We start from the raw sequence: 19,159 nt of genomic DNA, 5'->3' as shown, positions 1-19,159 counted from the left end.
CAGCCTGATGACCCTATATCTCCCCCAGCGCTTAGAACAGTGCTCTGCACATAGTAAGCGCTTAACAAATACCAACATTATTATTATTATTCACTTCTCTGGGCCTCAGTGACCTCATCTGTAAAATGGGGATTATCTGTGAGCCTCCCGTGGGACAGCCTGATGACCCTGTATCTCCCCCAGCTCTTAGAACAGCGCCCTGCACATAGTCAGCGCTTAACCACTACCAACATTATTATTATTGAATGAATGAATGATGATTACTAAACGACCGCCCCGGCGCCGAGCTCCCGCGAGATCAAGGGCCGCCGAACGAGCACTCCCAGCATGCCCCTGGCGCCATGGCGGCCGGGCACGAACTACAGTTCCCAGAATGCCCCGGGGGCCAGGGGCGCCGAAGCCCCGCCCCGCCGGCCTCGCCCCGCGGGGGCGCATGCGGGTTGCGGGGGCGATGACGTCACGGCACCGCCCCCTCCGAGGGAGGGCCGGGCGCGTTGGTCACGTGGGCGGGTGGAAGAAGAAGCGGGAGATGCGGCTGCCGGCATGGAGGAGCAGAAGAGCGCCAAGGTGGGGAGGTGGGGGGGTGGGAGGGACGGGGGCTCCAGCCCCATGCGGGACCGTCCCTCCAGCTTTCCCCCTTCCCCTTTGCCTGCCCAGGCCGGCTGGGGTCCTCAGGACTGTCCCTCTTCCGCCCGGGAGGCGGGGGGGGGGGGCGCAGGCCCCGCCCGACCTGTCAATCAACCGGTGCTACTCATTCATTCATTCCATCGCATCGATTGAGCGCCTCCTGTGTGCTAAGCGCTTCCTAATAATGTTGGTATTTGTTAAGCGCCTACTACGTGCTGGGGGAGATACAGGGGAATGAGGGGGTCCCACGTGAGGCTCACGGTCTTTATCCCCATTTTACAGATGAGGGGGCTGAGGCCCAGACTTGCCCACAGTCACGGAGCAGATTTGGCTTGGGAGTCAGAGGTCGTGGGTTCTCATCCCGGCTCCGCCACTTGTCAGCTGGGTGACTTTGGGCAAGTCGCTTCACTTCTCTGGGCCTCAGTGACCTCATCTGGAAAATGGGGATTAACTGTGAGCCTCACGTGGGACAACCTGATGACCCTGTATCTACCCCAGCACTTAGAACAGTGCTCGGCCCATAGTAAGCGCTTAACAAATACCAACATTATTATTTATCCCCATTTTACAGATGAGGAGACTGAGGCCCAGAGAAGTGAAGTGACTTGCCCACAGTCACGGAGCAGACTTGGCTTGGGAGTCAGAGGTCTATGGGTTCTTATCCCGGCTCCGCCACTTGTCAGCTGGGTGACTTTGGACAAGTCGCTTCACTTCTCTGGGCCTCAGTGACCTCATCTGGAAAATGAGGATGAAGACTGGGAGCCCCACGGGGGACAACCTGATCACCTTGTAATAATAATAATGTTGGTATTTGTTAAGCGCTTACTATGTGCAGAGCACTGTTCTGAGCGCTGGGGGAGATACAGGGTCATCAGGTCATCAGGTAGAGAAGCAGCGTGGCGCAGTGGAAAGAGCACGGGCTTTGGAGTCAGGGCTCATGAGTTCGAATCCCAGCTCTGCCACTTGTCAGCTGTGTGACTGTGGGCAAGTCACTTAACTTCTCTGTGCCTCAATTCCCTCATCTGTAAAATGGGGATTAAGACTGTGAGCCCCACGTGGGACAACCTGATTCCCCTGTGTCTACCCCAGCGCTTAGAACAGTGCTCTGCACATAGTAAGCGCTTAACAAATACCAACATTATTATTATTATTACAAGACTGAGCTTCCCTTTTCCCTCTGCTCCCTCTACCCCTCCCCTTCACCTCTCCGCAGCTAAGCCCTCTTCTCCCCCCTTTCCCTCTGCTCCTCCCCCTCTCCCGTCCCCTCCCCTCAACACTGTACTCGTCCGCTCAACTGTATATATCTTCATCACCCTATTTATTTTGTTTAATGAGCTGTACATCACCCTGATTCTATTTATTTGCTATTGTTTTAATGAGATGTTCTTCCCCTTGACTATTTATTGCCATTCTTCTTGTCTGTCTGTCTCCCCGGATTAGACTGTGAGCCCGTCAAAGGGCAGGGACTGTTGCCGATTTGTACATTCCAAGCGCTTAGTACAGTGCTCTGCACATAGTAAGCACTCAATAAATACTTTTGAATGAATGAATGAATGAATACAAGGTAATCAGGTTGTCCCACGTGAGGCTCACAGTTAATCCCCATTTTACAGAGGAGGTAACTGAGGCACCGAGAAATTGTCTTGCCCACAGTCACACAGCTGACAAGTGGAAGAGTCGGGATTCGAACCCATGACCACTGACTCCAAAGCCCGGGCTCTTTCCACTGAGCCACGCTGCTTGTATCCGAGCTCATTTCCCACTACCCCTCGGTCATTGCTCTGGACTCCCAACCCTTGCTGTTCCCCCTACCCGGAACTCAATCAATCACCCAGGGGTATTTATTGAGTGCTCACTGTGTGCAGAGCACTGTTCTAAAGGTTTGGGAGAGTACAGATCTAGACTGTGAGCCCATTGTTGGGTAGGGATTGCCTCTATTTGTTGCTGAATTATACTGTCCAATAGCTTGGTACTAGACAAGTGCTTTGCACATAGCGCTTAACCAATGCCATCATTATTAATCTCTGCCCAACAGCGGGCTCACAGTTCATTCAGTAGTATTTATTGAGCGCTTACTGTGTGCAGAGCACTGTACTAAGTGCTTGGAATGTACAAATCGGGCTTACAGTCTAGAAGGGGGAAGACAGACAACGGAACAAAAGGCTTCTTGGAGGAGATGGGCCTTTGATAAGGTTTTGCAGTGGGGGAGCGTGTACTCTCCCAAGCACTCAGTACAGTGGTCTCCACACTTTAAGTGCTCAATGAATACGACTGACTGACTCTCCCCCCATCACCTTTATCCCTGAGTGAAATTGTTTCTTTTTCATGCTCTCCCCCACTCTGGCTATTGAGATTGCCTCGTGGTTGAAGAAGGTATTTGGTGATCAGCCCATTCCACAGTATGAGGTGAATCCACGGACCACGGAAATCTTGTGCTACCTAGCAGAATGCAACCAAGCCCGAGACAGGGACGTCTCCTTGGTAATTGAAGATTTGAAGCAGAAAGCAGCTGAATATGAGTCCCAAGGTGCGGTTAAGGCTTTGAATTTGATAAACTCCTCTGGGGGCAAAATGAGTAAAAATGCTAAATAAAAAAAAAAGTGGCAGATTTAAGGGAGGTGGACAGAATGGGACCTTTTTCTTTCCTTTTCTCTCACATATGAGGTGCAAGGTGACAGAGGAAGTCAGCTCTCTTTAAGATAAGCTCATTGTGGCCCAGCAACACCTCTGCTGACTTTGTAATCAACCAGTCGGTCTATTTATTGAGTGTTTACTTTGTGCAAAGCACTGTTCTGAGCGCCTGGGAGAATACACGGAGTTGATAGACTTGTTTCCCTGCCTACAATGAACTTAAGGTCTTCTCTCCCAAGCTTTGAGTACACTCAGTGAATACAATCAATTGGTATTTCTCTATTCCTTTTATGTTCCTGGCCTTTTGAATTAGATGGTTCCTTTATACTTTATTCGTTCATTGAGTCAATCAATCGTATTTATTGAGCTCTTACTGTGTGCAGAGCACTGTACTAAGCGCTTGGAAAGTACAATTTGGCAACAGATAGAGACAATCCCTACCCAGCACCGGGCTCAATTACTCAACTCCTGCCTTAGTTTAATCATTTCTCCCCTGACTGCATGCCTTTTGACTTTCCATGTTATTGAAAAGTATTTCATGTTTATTTTATCCATCCTTTTGCAGGGGCTCTTGGATATTTCCCTTTTTTTTAATGCCCTAGCCTTCTCCTTTTAATTCCCCCCTTCCACCGTAAAGGTTGTAACAATTAAATTGAGCGGCTAGAGCAGTGGGCACAAACTTTAACCTGGAATCCTCTTGGATTCCTTAGTAGAAATACTTCACGTGTTCATCAAAGATTTCTTATGTCTTTCAGGCGTTTATCTCCAAGATCTTCTCATGGAAAGTATCAGTCTTTCCTTCACCACTCTCTCCAGTATGGGGAGTAACTATCTGAAGGCTTTGGTTGACAGTGCAGTAGTCCTGGAAACTAAGGACACTTCACTAGCAAGGTAATTTTTGCACCAGTCTTTTATTCTGACCAGTAGAGTCTCCTGACCTTATTTACCAAATGCAGTGCTGTTTAGAATAAACAAAACTAGAGGTTAAAGAAAAGCGTGTGTCATACTAAAAAGAGAGAAAACCATGAAAGGTTTTTATAGGAAGGTTAAAAATGACTGTTGGATCATAGTCTTCTGCAGGGCTTTGACTCTCCACTTGTGTGATCGGAGGCCAAGAGGCTTTCTCTGCTGATTAAGCCTCCTTTTCCCCAGTTCCTTCTCCCTTCTGCATTTGTATCTTTAACCTTTTCGCATTAGAAATTCGGCCCACCCTCAACTCCACAGCCCTTTTGTACATATTTTTAAATTATAATCTGTTTTAGCTTGATGTCTGTCTCCTTCTCCAGACCGTAAGCCTGTTACGGGCAGGGAATGTGTCTGCCAACTCTCCCACGCCCTTAGTACAGCGCTCTGCACACACAGGAATTTTGCTCAGTAAATACCAAAGATGGATTTTGTTTTTTTAGTTTCATCCCCGCAGTGAATGACTTGACTTCAGATCTTCTTCAGACTGAATCGAAAAATGAGGAAATGGAAACCGAATTGACCCATCTTAGAAAAAAGCTAACTGCAACTCTAGTACTGGAAAAGCGTCTGCAAGAGTAAGTAGTATTCATTCATTCATTCAGTTGTATTAATTGAGCGCTTACTCTAAGCAAAGCGCTGTGCTAAGCACTTGGGAGACACATTCCTTGCCCACAACGAGCTCACAGTCTAGAGTAATAGGTAAAATAGCTTTTAACACACATGGATGAATGGGAGGCATAAACCTTGAGATGGACTCCAAAATGGTTTCAGGAAATATGTTCAATGGTGCAATGGGAATTCCCAAATTTGGAGTCCCCAGATGAGTTGGTTACGTTAAAACATTTCTATCCTGATGATGCATGTTACTTGATTTATGAAGAACGGCCCTGATCTATCTCCCTCTCTGCAGTCTCGTATTTCCTCCTGCCTTCAAGACATCTCTACTTGGATATTCTGCCATCACCTCAAACTCACCATGTCCAAAACAGAGCTCCTTATCTTTCCACCAAAACCCTGTCCTTCCCGTGATTTTTCCATCACTGTAGACGGCACCACCGTCTCTCCTGTCTCCCAAGCCCACAACCTTGTCATTATCCTTGACTCCTCTCTCTCATTCAATCCACATATTCAGGCTATCACTGAATCCTGTCAATTCAACTGCCACAACATCGCTAAAATCCTTCCTTTCCTCCCCATCCAAACTACCACATTAATCCAAGCATTTATCCTGACTTGATTACTCTATCAGCCTCCTTCCTGACCTCCCAGCCTCCTGCCTCTCCCCACTCCAGTCCCTACTTCACTCTTGCTGCCCCGATCGGTTTTCTACCAAAACATTCAGTCCGTGTTTCCCCACTCCTCAAGAACCTCCAGTGGTTGCCCATCCACCTTTGGATCAAACGGAAACTCCTTATGATCGGCTTTAAAGCGGGCAATCTCCTTGCCCCCTACTGCCTCACCTCGTCACTTCTACTGCAACTCAGCCCGCACACTTTGCTCCTCTAATGCCAACCTTCTCACTGTACCACGATCTCGTCTATCTCGTCGCCGACCTGTCGCCCACGTCCTGCCTCTGGCCTGGAACCCCCTTCCCTCTTCCTATCCGACAGACAGTGACTCTCCCCCGCTTCAAAGCCTTATCGAAGACACATTTTGCCCAAGAGACCTTCTCCGATTAAGCCCTCTTTTCCTTTTCTTCCACTCCCTTCCGCCCTTCTTCGTTGCCTTGACTCGCTCTCTTTTATTCATCTCTCCTCCCAAGCCCACAGCCCGTAAGTACATATCTGTAATTTATTTATTCATATTGTCTGTTTTCCCCTCTAGTCTTATAAGCTTGTCGTGGGCGGGGGATGTGTCTGTTAGATTGTCATATTGTACTCTCCCAAGCGCTTGGTACAGTGCTCTGCACACAGTAAGCGCTCGATAACTGATTGATTGAAACAGAAATGGGTGTCCTAAGAACATGTAGCCTATAGTAGAACTCAGCAAGTCACCAAGTTCTTTCAAGTTTCCTTCCAATTTTGTTGTTATGAATGGTGGAGGTTTTTTTTACAATTCAGCTTATCTTCTACGTTACTTAAAAAAATTAAGAGGAGGTTTTTTTTGAAGGAAACAAACCTTTGCTTCTCTTAAAGGGACCTCAGAAAAACAGAGCAGCACTTATCCGTGGAGAGAACCAAAGCTCACAGTCACATGCGGAACATGGAATTTCTTAAAGCCAAATCTGAAGATTTTAGGTGCAGAATCAAGGTTGCAGAGGTTTGTGTGAGGACTGAGTGTAACCATTTTACTCCTCGTTATTTGTTCACAATTTCATTTCCTCTGGACTTTCAGGCTAACCTGTAGGGAAGAATTTTAAAATCCTTATAGTTAAAAATGTAGATTATTAATGTAATAAAGATGGTGTTTAATATTTTAGATTTTTTAAAGAACTCAGCTCAAGGTGTAAAATTAGATAATGACTGGGCTTGGTGCACATCAGGGAGTTTTAGCTTCCACCGAAACCAGCAGATATCGCGGTGTGGTTTCCAACCTGTCACCCCCTACCTTTTTCTCCCAATTTCTTTTATTTGAGTCTGCTCTTCCTAATTTCCTCGAGTCTTTCGTCACTGGCAGGGGATGATTAATGAACTTGAAATTGTAACTAGTTATATCACGCGCTCTCGACAGTGGTAGAATCTCGAAAACTATACTGATGGGAAAGGTGTGTGTTTGTTTTTAGGAGCAACTCTCAGCTAGAGGGATGGATGCCTCGTTGTCTCATCAGGCAATAGTGGCCCTTTCAGAGGTGGGTGCTTCTTGTTTTTATTTCCGGAAAACTGCGACAAAAAGAGAAAGCGTGCCAAAGCCCTTTAAGATTTCCAGAATAACCTCGCTTCCTTTCAGGCAGCTTTAAAACTCTTTTTGTAATTACAGTGTGTTTGAACCTCAGTATGCAGTCTAACTTGTTATTGCTTATTCTCTATATTATATATAACTTTGTCACTGATTGAAATCCGACCCGAAACGCTCCTCGGTCTTACGATCCCATCCCCTTGCCCACCCGGGCACAGGCAGTTGCTTTGTTACCGTGGCCCTCCACGGCTGAACCAGCTTGGTTTGTCGGAAGAATATTCCCCAATCCTATTCCAGTTTAAGCACAGATTGAAAACGCTTGTTCTGGCAGGACTGAAGAAATTTAACATGCACCTCTCTTTCACAGATTCGTTTCTACCCTTGATATATTCTTTTGCTGTCTTCCTCCCAAAGCGTTTCACAGACCTGGGGCCAAAATCCTGTCGTTTTGCAGTTGGCCTCGGGATTATTCTTTTCAAGGGTCTGCCTGCCTCTAATCTCCGCTGCCTTCAGTCTGTTCTCCAAACTGTTTTATAGTTCGCCTTGTGAAACTGTTTGACACACGTCTCTCCGTTCCTGAAATTCAAATAGTAATTGTGTTATGTCTGCCTGCTCAGCATTACGCTAAACAGTGGGTTAGATACAGGGAAATCGGCTCGGACACCGTCCCCGTCCCAAATGGGGCTTACAGCCTACGATGGGAGAACAGCAGGGATTTTAGGCTCATTTTGTACCTAAGGAAAGCAAAGGCCCAGAGAAGTTAAGTGACTTGCCTGAGGTCACACAACAGACAGGTAATGCTGAGATCAGCACCCAGTTCTCCTGCCTCTCAAGCCTATGGTTTATTAACTCATCCCAGCCGTTTCTCACTTCCAATGGCTCCCCACGCCCCTCGGCATCGAGCGGAAACTGCTTACCGCTGGCTTCGAGGCCTTCGAACAGCTTTCTTCAGCTTGCGTAATGGCCCTCTTCACTGGCCATCATCCAGCTTCGTCCTCGTCACCTCTCCCTTACCTAGCTCACGTCCTGACTGAACCTGGCTACCAATTGCCCAGCCTCTGACTCATGTTGTTTCCTGAGCCTGGACCTCCCTCCCTAATGAAATCTGGCAGACCACAGCTCTCCCCACCTTCAAAGACATACTCAAATCCCACCTCCTCCAGGAAGATTTCCTCAATTAATGGGCAACGCTGAGTTGTAGCATTTATTTCTTTTATTCCACATCCATAATTTATTGATATTAATGTCTTTCCCCTCCCAACGCCCCCAGACTATAAACTCAAGGTGGGCAGGGGGAGTGTCTACCAACTCTGTTATATTCTCCCACATGCTTAGTATGACTGATTATGCTGACCGCTTATATATGTTTCATCTATTTATATATTCGTGCATTCAGTTATTCAGCTTTTTTATTCTAATATATGCCTACCAGTTCCTGTTCTCACTAATTATAGTATTAGCTCTAATTCCATCCTAATCCTCCAATTCTCAGCTGCCTTCAGCACTGTGGACCCCCCCCTTCTCCTGGAAAAACTATCTAACCCTGGTCTCTCTGACACTGTCCTCTCCCGGTTCTCCTCCCATCTCTCCTACCGCTCATTCTCAGTCTCTTGCTGACTCCTCCTCTACTTCCCACCTCCTAACTTTGGAAGTCCCTTCAGGCTCAGTTCTGGGCCCCCTTCTGTTTTCCATCCATACCCACTCCTTTGGAGAACTCATTCACTCCCATGACTTCACATCCCACCTCTCTGCAGATAATTCCCAAATCTACATCTCCAGCCCTGGCCTCTTTGCTTCTCTGCGTTCCCACATTTCCTCCTGCCTTCAGGACATCTCCACTCTCCACTTTTGTCATCCCTGTAGGAAGCACCACCATCCTCCCCGTTTCACATGTTCACAACCTTGGCATCGTCCTTGACTCATCTCTTCCCTCATTTTCAGTTTGTCACTCTAGACTCCTGCTCATGCCCTCAAGCCACGCTGAACCAGGCATTTTCCCTTTCCCACCTCAAATACTGCATCGGTCTTCTCCCCGACTTTCCTGCCTCCAGTTTCTCCCCACTCCAGTTCATCCTTGATTCTGCTGCCCAGATCATTTTTTCTACAAAACAGCCTGTGCATATCACCCCACTCCAAAAGTTACTTATCTGTCTTGGCAGCAAAGTGAAACTCCTCATTGCTGAATCTAAGGCAAGGCACATCAGCCGTCCCCCTGCTATTGAGCCTCGCTCATCTCCCACTGCAAACGAGCCCACGCACTTCACTCCACCCTACGTACCGTAGATCTCGCCTCACTTGCTGTTTTCCCTTTGCTCACATCCTCCCTCTGGCCTGGGATGTCCACCATTCCCTCCACCTTTAAAGCCTTACTATTATCATATCTCCTCCAGGAAGCCTTCCCTGAATAATGCCTTTTTTTCCACCCTATTAATCCTCCCTCTCTGTCATCGATCCACTTGGGTAAGTACCTCTCAAGGACTTTGTTACTCACCCCACTCATAGCGAGACTTACACTCTGCCTCTTCCACTCTCTGTAATTTATTTTACCGCCCGACTCCCCTACTCGGTGTGAACTCGGTTGTATTTTCCTAAACACTCAGCACACAGCAAGCGCTCAGTAAATACCATCGATTGATTTCTTAAGGGCGGGGAATGTTTACCTTCTGTCCTCTTATCCCAAACGCTCAGCATTTGATTGACAGGTGATCGTGGTTTCCCATTTTTATCACAGACGTTTAAAATTATATTCTCGGATTAGTACTGGTAATGCTTCTCTTGTGTTTTTATGGAGTCCAGTAAAGTCCAGTAACTAACCGCTCAGTTCTTGCGTTTGCTGTCATGTTTTTTCCCAAACTGTCGGCTGGTAGCCGAAGTAGCATTTCTTGTACGTATAATTTGAATTCTCGTCGCTCCCTTAAGTTTGCTTTTCCTCCAAATCATACTCTGTTCTCGATTTTACGGACTGTATAGCTTATCTAAACTCCTCCTTTGTTTTCTGATGGTGCTATAAATACTTCCCCAAACTCTTCTTCACATAAGCAATAGTCAATTTGAAAGATAATGGACAGTGATCTTTTAAAGTTCCATTTCTGGTACTTTGTTCACTATTTTATTTTAGAAACTAGAAATATTCAAAATGTGAATTTCTTTTGTCAGCCTGAGACTCTTTTGTAATTCTAATACCGATCTCTCCCCAGAAACTATCAGAACTGAAAAAACAGACTGTGCCGGTGAAGAAGAAATTGGAATCGTATTTAGACTTAATGCCGGTAATTGTCATGACACTTAAATGGTTGGTGCCCAGAAGTGATAATTTGAATTAGCTGGTAGGGATTGTGGCATTCATTCCACTTCCAAATCATGGTACTGGGGAATATGTGGTTATGCATTGGCTTAAAAGAGAGGTCGTTCTTGAGCACGTTTTCTGGGAAGGAGTTCATGGTGTTAAAAACGTTTCGGTACAGTTTCCACATTTCTTTCTTTGTAGGGGTCCAAGGTACAGAACTTTATCCTAAGAGGTTCAGGGGAATTTTTTTTAAAAAAATGGCATTTGTTAAGGGCTTACTATGGGCCAGTCACTGTACTAAGTGGTGATGTAGATACCAGCTAATCAGATTGGACACAGTCCATGTCCCCCACGGGGCTCACAGTCTTACATTTTAAAAGATGAGGTAACTGAGGGCCGGAGAAGTGAAGCGATTTACCCAAGGTCACCCAGCAGACAGGTAGCGGAGCTGGGATTCGAACCCAGGTCTTCTGGCTCTCAGGCCCTTGTTCTTTCCACTAGGCCACCCTGTTTCCTATAGCTGTGCTGCAGTAGTAACAGCCACTTTCTCTGCGTGGAACACGGGCAGTAGGCAAGAGTCCAGCTCTTCTCTTCTGGCAGCACGAGCCAGAAAATGAGCCCAGAGTCTTTTCCGTCTCTTGCTGACAGCACGGTTGCAGCCAGGATTCCCCTGGGGATGTAGAAACCCATCCCACCACAGCTTCAGGAGTTCTTAGAGATTATGGAAGGGGAGAAGGATCTATTCCTCTGGTCCATAAGTAAATTTGGAAGCTAGCTCAGTTTCTTTGTCACAGAGAGCGAGAGAACGTAAGAAAGGGAGGAAACGAATCATTCCAGGGGAATGGCAGCCGGGATTGAAATGTGGGGGCGGGAGAGGTAGAGGAAATCCCGACTCTGCCACTTCTCTGCTCTGTGACCTTGAGAAAGTCACTTAAAACTTCTCTGTGCCCCAGTTACCTCACCTGTAAAACGGGGATCGAGACTGTGAGCCCCGCGTAGGACAGGGACTGTGCCCAACCCGCTATGCTCGGATCCACCCCAGGGATACAGTGCCTGGCACATAGTAAGTGCTTAACAAACACCACTGTCATCATTACTATTATATGGGAAACAGAAGGAGATGGGGAGAAATGAGGGGACAAACATTCGGAGCTGGTTTCGTAAGTTGAAACTGTTGTTGATCAGTTTTCTTTTTTCTTTGAAAGAACCCATCTCTTGCTCGAGTAAAAATTGAAGAAGCAAAGCGAGAACTGGTATGTACATAAGGGGAAAAACTTCCGAAAAAAAGACACCCCCCCGCCCTCTCTCAGACTTTCTTCATCTGATGCTCTAGTACTGGCTTCACTGCTTTACTTAAATTGAAAAAAAAACCCCTCAGGTTATAAAACTATAAAGGCGTCAGATTGAAACAGTTATTTAAAGTAAGACCTTATTTTCATAGTTCTTTTATTGATTCTTTTTCACAGAACTCCATTGACGCTGAACTGACAATGAAAGTCGACATGACCGAACTTTTACAAGAGCAAAATAAACGACGTTTCAACTAAGTAAATTCGGAAAGGACTAGTATAATTTTGAATGACATTCCCCTCGGCTTTCCTCAGTCACCCGTCACCGTGTTCATAGATACGATTTTGTCTCCACTATTTATAGAAATATATCTCACTAGAAAGATCCTATTTTTCTGTTCCCAAGCACGTGTTAAATAATAAAATGGGAAATGGTGCTTTGTCAAATTTCTCTAAAGATGTGATAGACTGCTCCGGTCGGGGCCTGTGTATTCGATCATTCATCAACCCTTTTCCAAGTCAATCGGTAGCATTTACTGCCAATGAGTAAATGAGCACCTACTCTGTGGAGAAGCAGCGTGGCTCAGTGGAAGGAGCAGGGGCTTGGGAGTCAGAGGTCTTGGGTTTGAATGTATTTGTATTTTTAACGGGTTTCCTGCAGGGAAGGAAGCGGTGGGAAACCGCTTGCGTATTTGTATCTGCCGCATGTCAGCTGTGTGACTGTGGGCAAGTCACTTCACTTCTCTGTGCCTCAGTTACCTTATCTGTAAAATGGGGATGAAGACTGAGCCTCATGTGGGACAACCTGATTACCCTGTATCTCCCCCAGCCCTTAGAACAGTGCTCTGCACATAGTAAGCGCTTAACAAATACCAACATTATTATTATTAGAGCACTCTAAAGCTTCCTAAACTGCTGCCCATTTCATTAAATGGCTCTGTTGATCCATCCCTAAATCTACTCACCCTTTCCACCCTTTCCACCCTTGTTCCACTGCAGATTTCCTCTGCCGTTAATAATCAGCCAGGTCATATTTATTGAGCGCTTACGGTGTGCAAAGCACTGTACTAAGCATTTGGGAGAGTACAATATAACAGACACATTCCCTCCCCCAAAGTAGGCTGTACCGAGTGCAGAGTTACCGTACCAAGTTCCGCGTCAGGGGACCCGATGAGAATTTGAGAATCCCTAACCCCCAAGAGCCCTCCAGTCACCTACTAATAATAATACTAATGATGGCATTTGTTAAGTGCTTACTATATGCCAAGCACTGTGCTAAGCGCTGGGGGAGATACAGGGTTATCAGGTTGTCCCAGGTGGGACTCTCCGTCTTAATCCCCATTTTCCAGATGAGGTCACTGAGGCCCAGAGAAGCGAAGCGACTTGCCCAAAGTCACCCAGCTGACAAGTGGAGCCGGGATGAGAACCCACGACCTCTGACTCCCAAACCCGGGCTCTTGCCACTAAGCCACGGGAAAGCTAAAACGATTTCAAAGATAAATCGAATAAGAGCAAATGGATGCCGTGGCTTAGAGGAGCAGGGAGAGGTGGAATCAGTCACCCCAGTCACGGCTACGGCTCTGCCTTGGCTACTCTTCTAAAAGGCAAGGCCTCAAGCCGTCCCTCTAACCTCACCTTTCCCTGGGGCCGGAGAGGACGGGAAATCCCGGTGGTACTGAGCAGGAACCGGGCAGCTTGTCTCGGGATTCGGGCCCGGGCTGTGGCCGGGCTGGTGCCATTCGAGTTTCCTCCTCCTTCCTCCCCCCTCCACCGCTTTACTTCCGAACCTCGACGGCTTTTCTTCTCCGAGTGGAGAAAGGCTCCCTCGACGACCTCTGGCGATATCCCGTTTCTCCGATTCGAGTAGAAGAAATATCAGGCGCACCGCAAACGGCATTTGCAGAGCTAACGTCAGTACTATTTTTGATCATCGACGTGTCCGTACTTGTTTTACGTGGATGCGTGTAACTGTCCGGCCTTACGGCCTCGAGTCGTCTCCGACCCGTCGCGACGCCGTGGACGCGGTCTCTCCCAGAGCGCCCCACCTCCACCTGCAATCGTTCCGGTAGTGAATCCGAAGGGTTTTCTCGGTAAAAATACGCAAGCGGTTTCCCACCGCCTCCTTCCCTGCGGGAAACTCGAGTCTCCGCCCTCGACTCTCTCCCACGCCGGTGCTGCCCGGCACGGGGGAGTTTTGACTCGGAGCAGAGGGCCCTCCGCTCGCTAGCCGCCGCCCAAGCTAAGAATGGGATGGATAGGCTTCTGCCTGGCTCTCCCTCCCAGTTGAGACTGGTAGAGCACTGGAAACTCTCCAGGTGTCTTTACTCCTAGTGTCTATTCCCAAGGGAATAGTCCAGTCAGTGTGCTATTCCAAATGGGTGCCCAGTCAATGATTTGACCAGGGTGATGACCTTACCGAGGAGAGTAGGGTGAGTGCTCCCGGCGGGGCGCGGCCCTCGCCGCCCGGGAAACCACACTCCTTTCGTTCATTCAGTCGCATACAGTGAGCGCTCACTATGTGCGGGGCACTGCACTGAGCGCCCGGGAACCCATGCTCCTTTCGTTCCTTCAGTCGTACTTAGTGAGCGCTGTCTGTGTGCGGGGCACTGCAACGAGCGCCCGGGAAGCCACAGTGCTGTCGTTCTTTCAGTCGCATATATTGAGTGCCTACTGGATGCAGGGCACTGCATTGAGCGCCCGGGAAGCCACCATGCTTTCATTCATTTAGGAGTATTTAGTGAGCGCTGACTATATGCAGGGCACTGCACTGAGTGCCCGGGAAGCCACAGTCCTTTCGTTCTTTCAGTCATACCTAGTGAGCGCTAAGTGATTGGACTGTAAGCCCATCAGAGGGCAGGGACTGTATCTGTTACCGATTTGTACATTCCGAGCGCTTAGTACAGTGCTCTGCACATAGCGCTCAATACATACTGTTGAACGAATGAATGCAGGGCACTGTACCGACCGCCTGGGAAGCCACAGTGCTTTCATTCTTTCAGTCATAATTATCGAGCCCCGACTATGTGCAGGGTACTGCTTTCCGCAATACATTTGTTGAGTTGTATTTATTGAGTAGTTACTATGTGCGGGGCGCTGCGCTGAGCGCCCGAGAAGCCACAGTGCTTTCATTCATTGAGGGGGATTTAGTGAGCGCTATGTGTGGGGCACTGCACTGAGCGCCTACCGGATTCAGGGCACTGCACTGAGCTCCCGGGAACCCACACTCCTATCGTTCTTTCAGTCGTACTTAGTGAGCGCTGACTGCGTGCGGGTCACTGCGCTGAGCGCCCGGGAAACCACAGTGCTTTCATTCATTGGGGAGGACTTATTGAGCGCTGACTATGTACAGGGCACTGCACAGAGCGCCCGGGAAGCCACAGTGCATTCGCTCTTTCAGTCGTATGTATTGAGCGCCTACTGGGTGCAGGGCACTGGACTGAGCGCCCGGGAAACCACAGTGCTTTCGTTCAGTTGTATTTATGGAGCGCTGACTATGTCCAGGGCACTGCACTGAGCGTCTGGGAAGCCACGATGCTTTCCTTTATTGAGGAGAATTTATTGAGCGCTGACTATGTGCAGGGCACAGCACTGAGCGCCCGGGAAGCCACGATGCATTCGTACAGTTGTATTTGAGTACTTACTATGTGCAGGGCACTGGACTGAGCGTCCGGGAAGCCACAATGCTTTCATTCGTTTAGTAGTATTTAGTGAGCACTGACTATACGCAGGGCACTGCACTGAGCGTCCGGAAAGCCACAATGCTTTTATTCTTTCAGTCATATTTATTGAGCGCTATGTGCAGGGTACTGCACTGAGCGCTCAGAAAGCCACAATACATTCGTTCAGTTGTATTTACTGAGTAGTTACTATGTTCAGGGCATTGCACTGAGCGCCTGGGAAGCCACACTCCTTTCATTCATTGAGTATTTATTGAGCGCTATGTGCAGGACACTGCACGGAGCGCCCAGGAAGCCACAGTGCATTCCTTCAGTTGTATTTGTTACTTCCTATGTGCAGGGCACTGCACTGAGTGCCCGGGAAGCCACAGTGCTTTCATTCTTTCGGTCATACTTAGCGAGCGCTGACTATGTGCAGGGCACTGCACTGAGTGCTTGGGAAAGTACAATACAGCTCTGCCACTTGTCAGCTGTGTGACTGTGGGCAAGTCACTTAACTTCTCTGTGCCTCAGTTCCCTCATCTGTAAAATGGGGATTAAGACTGTGAGCCCCACGTGGGACAACCTGATTCCCCTGTGTTTATCCCAGCGCTTAGAACAGTGCTCTGCACGTAGTAAGTGCTTAACAAATACCAACATTATTATTAATACAGCAATAAAAGGTGTTAATCCCTGATTATTGCTGTATATACTTTCCCAAGCACTTAGTACATTGCTATACTTGTCTGCTCAACTGTATATATTTTCATTACCTTATTTATTTTGCTAATGAGATGTACATCACCTTGATTTTATTTAGTTGCTATTGTTTTAATGAGATGTTCACCCCCTTGATTCTATTTACTGCTATTGTTTTGTCTGTCTGTCTCCCCCGATTAGACCGTGAGCCCGTCGAAGGGCAGGGACTGTCTCTGTTACCGATTTGTACATTCCAAGCGCTTAGTACAGTGCTCTGCACATAGTAAGCGCTCAATAAATACTATTGAATGAATGAATGAATGAGAGGAGGGGGCACACCTGTCCACTGCAGTGAGCAGAAGGCCTGTGTTGTGGGGGCCCAGCCCTTCTGGAAAAAGTTAGGCAGGGTCGGCCCTGCTTGGAGGAGAAGGGAGATGAACGAGATGACGCCCGTGGGAATGGGAGAGTCGGGGAAGGAACGTGTGTTTGGGACAGAGGAGGAGGGCGATCCAGAAAGCGAATAATTAATAAACGTGGTATTCATTAAGAGCTTACTGTGTGCCAAGTACCGGAGTAAGTGCCGGGGCAGAGACCAGATAATCAGGTTTCGAATAGGGCGCACGGTTTTAAGTAGGAGGGGGAACGGGCATCCTCGTTTTGCAGATGAGGGAACTGAGGCCTGGAGGAGTCAAGCGACGGGCCCAAGGTCACGCAGCAGAAGAGCAGCAGAGGCGGGACTGGAATCCAGACCTCTTTCCGCTAGGCCACGCTGTCTCTCTGGCCCAGAGTCGCCCGCTAGGAAGGTGGGAGGCAGCAGGCGGGAGGGAGGGAAGGGGAGGGGAGATTTTTCCAGAAGGGTGAGCCAGAGAACGGGAGCTGACATTCTCCTCGGAGCCCAGCCTCTCAGCCTGCCCGCCAGACGAGCGCACGGCAGATGGAAGAAATCAAACGACCACCTCCCCACCGATGCCCCCCGTTTCCTGAGTCACCCCACCTGCCGGGCGTCGTGGTGCAAACCGGAACCGAGCCCGCGGGCCGGTCGTCTTTCCAGAAACGCCCTCGGCCTTTTCGGTTCCAGCCCAGCTGCCCCCCCGGACACACGCGTCTCCCTCTCCTATTTCCGAGACCCCGACCACGAGGGCCTTCCATCTGGAACAGCCTCGTGGTCCTCGTCCTCCTCAGTGGCGAGCCGCTTCCCCCGAGGGAACGGGACGGGGAGTTTCCGAGGGGCCGGAGAGTCAGGAGAGGCAGCGTCTGCCAAGTGAAGGCTGTTGGGAAATGACGACGTGGGAGGGGGCTGTCGGAGGGGATGGCGGGAAGGGAGCTGGAGGAGAGGGGGTGCTGGGAGTGTGAGCCCCCACTTGGGGCAGGGACTGTGTCCATCCCGATCTACTTGGATCCCCCTCAGCGCTCAGTACAGCTCCTGGCACATAGGGAATGCTTAACAAATACCACGATCTGTGATTACAGTCACACAGCAGGCGAGAGGAAGTGCAGGGATTAGAACCCGCCTCTTTCTCACCCCCAGGCCCGTGCTCTTTCCACCGCGCCACGCGGCCGCCAGCAGGAGCCTGCCGAGGCACAGAACACGAGGGGTAGGAGGGCAGGGGCGCAGCTCATTGCCAAGTGTGTGGGAAAGATTTATTGTTTTAATTAATTAAAAATCAACCGATGGCTGCCGACAGCAACACGGTGCTGATCCTGAGCCAGGATGTCAACCTGTATCTACCCCAGCGCTTAGAACAGTGCTCGGCACATAGTAAGCGCTTAACAAATTACCACCATTATTATTATTATGTCATGAACCAGCATGTGGCCCTACTGCCTTCGCCCACGTGAGCCAGGGCTTTTTCAGGATTCCTCCCGGGCTTGTCCACCTCACTGACCTCCCGAGGTGGTTCTTGCTAGAAACGATCCCTGTCTCGCATTAGGGTTCACAGTCTAAGTAGGGAGGGCTAAGTAGGAAGGAGAACAGGTATGGAATCCCCATTTTACTGAGGAAACCGAGGCACGGAGGAAGGGAAACGACTTGCCCAAGGTCACACAGCAGGCCACTGGTGGAGCCCCGGTTGGAACTCGGGTCCCCGGACTCCCAGCCTGGGCTCGTTCCGCTAGGCTACGCCGCTTCTCCAGTCTGACACAGTCAAGAGGCAGAAACTCGATTAGAACCCAGCTCTCCTGATTCTCTAAGCGGGGCTAATTGCTTCTAATAAAGCAGTCCCCAACTTATTCCATGCATGTTTTTTCCATTATATATCATTAAGTAATAATAGTAATAATATTTGAAGTTTTTGTTCAGTGCTTGCTATCTGCGTGCACACTGTACATACTATAATAATAATATTCATAATTATAATAATAATGATATTTGTTAAATGCTTGACTACGTGCAAGGCACTGTACTAAATGCTTGGGTGGATAAAAGGGCAGTGACTATATCTGTTACCGATTTGTACATTCCAAGCTCTTAGTACAGTGCTCTGCACATAGTAAGCGGTCAATAAATACTATTGAATGAATGAATGAGTGAGTGAATGAATGAATGAATGAATGAATGAATAAAAGCAGATCAGGTTGACACAGTCCCTGTTCCACTTGGGACCCATGTCAATGACTCTAATTGTATATATTTTAATGTCTCTCTAAAATTAGAGAGGAAACTCCTTGTGGGCAGGGGATGTTCTTCCCAAGAGCCTGGGACAGCGCATGGCACCAAGTGGGTGCTCAATAAGTACTCCTTTTGAGCCACTTGTCCCTCCATAAGAGTCCAGGAAAGCTTCTCCACAGGAGGCCAAATTACCTGCTCTTCCCATCAAAGTTCCCAAAGCAGCATAAGGACCGTCAAGCTTCTCTTCCTGCCCTTCCTTCCTACGATTCCTTTGGTACTGGAGGGCGGAGGGGAAATAAGAAAACGACCTCGCCTTAGTTGGAATCTGAAGGGATGAGAAAGCTCTCGGGTTCAAGGCTCCGGCGTTCGTCTCTGTCCTGGGCCCCCTCTGGACTTGAAGTCCCAACGCGGACGCCCAATTGGTGCACCGAGGAAGTCCGACGGGGGGCGGGGGGACCCCGAACCCCTCTGACAGGGGGAAGGTCAGGAGAGAGGTCTCCGTGGCTTTGGACTCCATCTCCACCGACCACCCCAGTGACCCTCCAACCCCAGAGCCTTTCTG

The 19,159-nt window shown here is 48.7% G+C and overlaps 1 protein-coding gene across 1 annotated transcript; it reads left to right on the top strand.

Annotated features, from left to right (window-relative positions):
* Positions 1–466: 466 nt before the first annotated feature.
* Positions 467–12,081, top strand: HAUS1 (HAUS augmin like complex subunit 1). The gene is made up of 9 exons (XM_001520812.6): positions 467–567; positions 2,980–3,154; positions 4,014–4,149; positions 4,665–4,799; positions 6,360–6,483; positions 6,947–7,012; positions 10,257–10,328; positions 11,551–11,598; positions 11,812–12,081. The coding sequence occupies exons 1-9, from the start codon at positions 544–546 to the stop codon at positions 11,890–11,892; spliced, it is 861 nt and encodes a 286-aa protein (XP_001520862.3). The 5' UTR covers positions 467–543; the 3' UTR covers positions 11,893–12,081.
* The last annotated feature ends 7,078 nt before the right edge of the window (positions 12,082–19,159 follow it).

This window comes from Ornithorhynchus anatinus, chromosome 3, assembly GCF_004115215.2.
Source record: "Ornithorhynchus anatinus isolate Pmale09 chromosome 3, mOrnAna1.pri.v4, whole genome shotgun sequence".
Classification (NCBI taxonomy): Eukaryota; Metazoa; Chordata; class Mammalia; order Monotremata; family Ornithorhynchidae; genus Ornithorhynchus; species Ornithorhynchus anatinus.
Note: the sequence above shows the minus strand (reverse complement) of the source record. Positions and strands in the feature narration are given on the sequence as shown.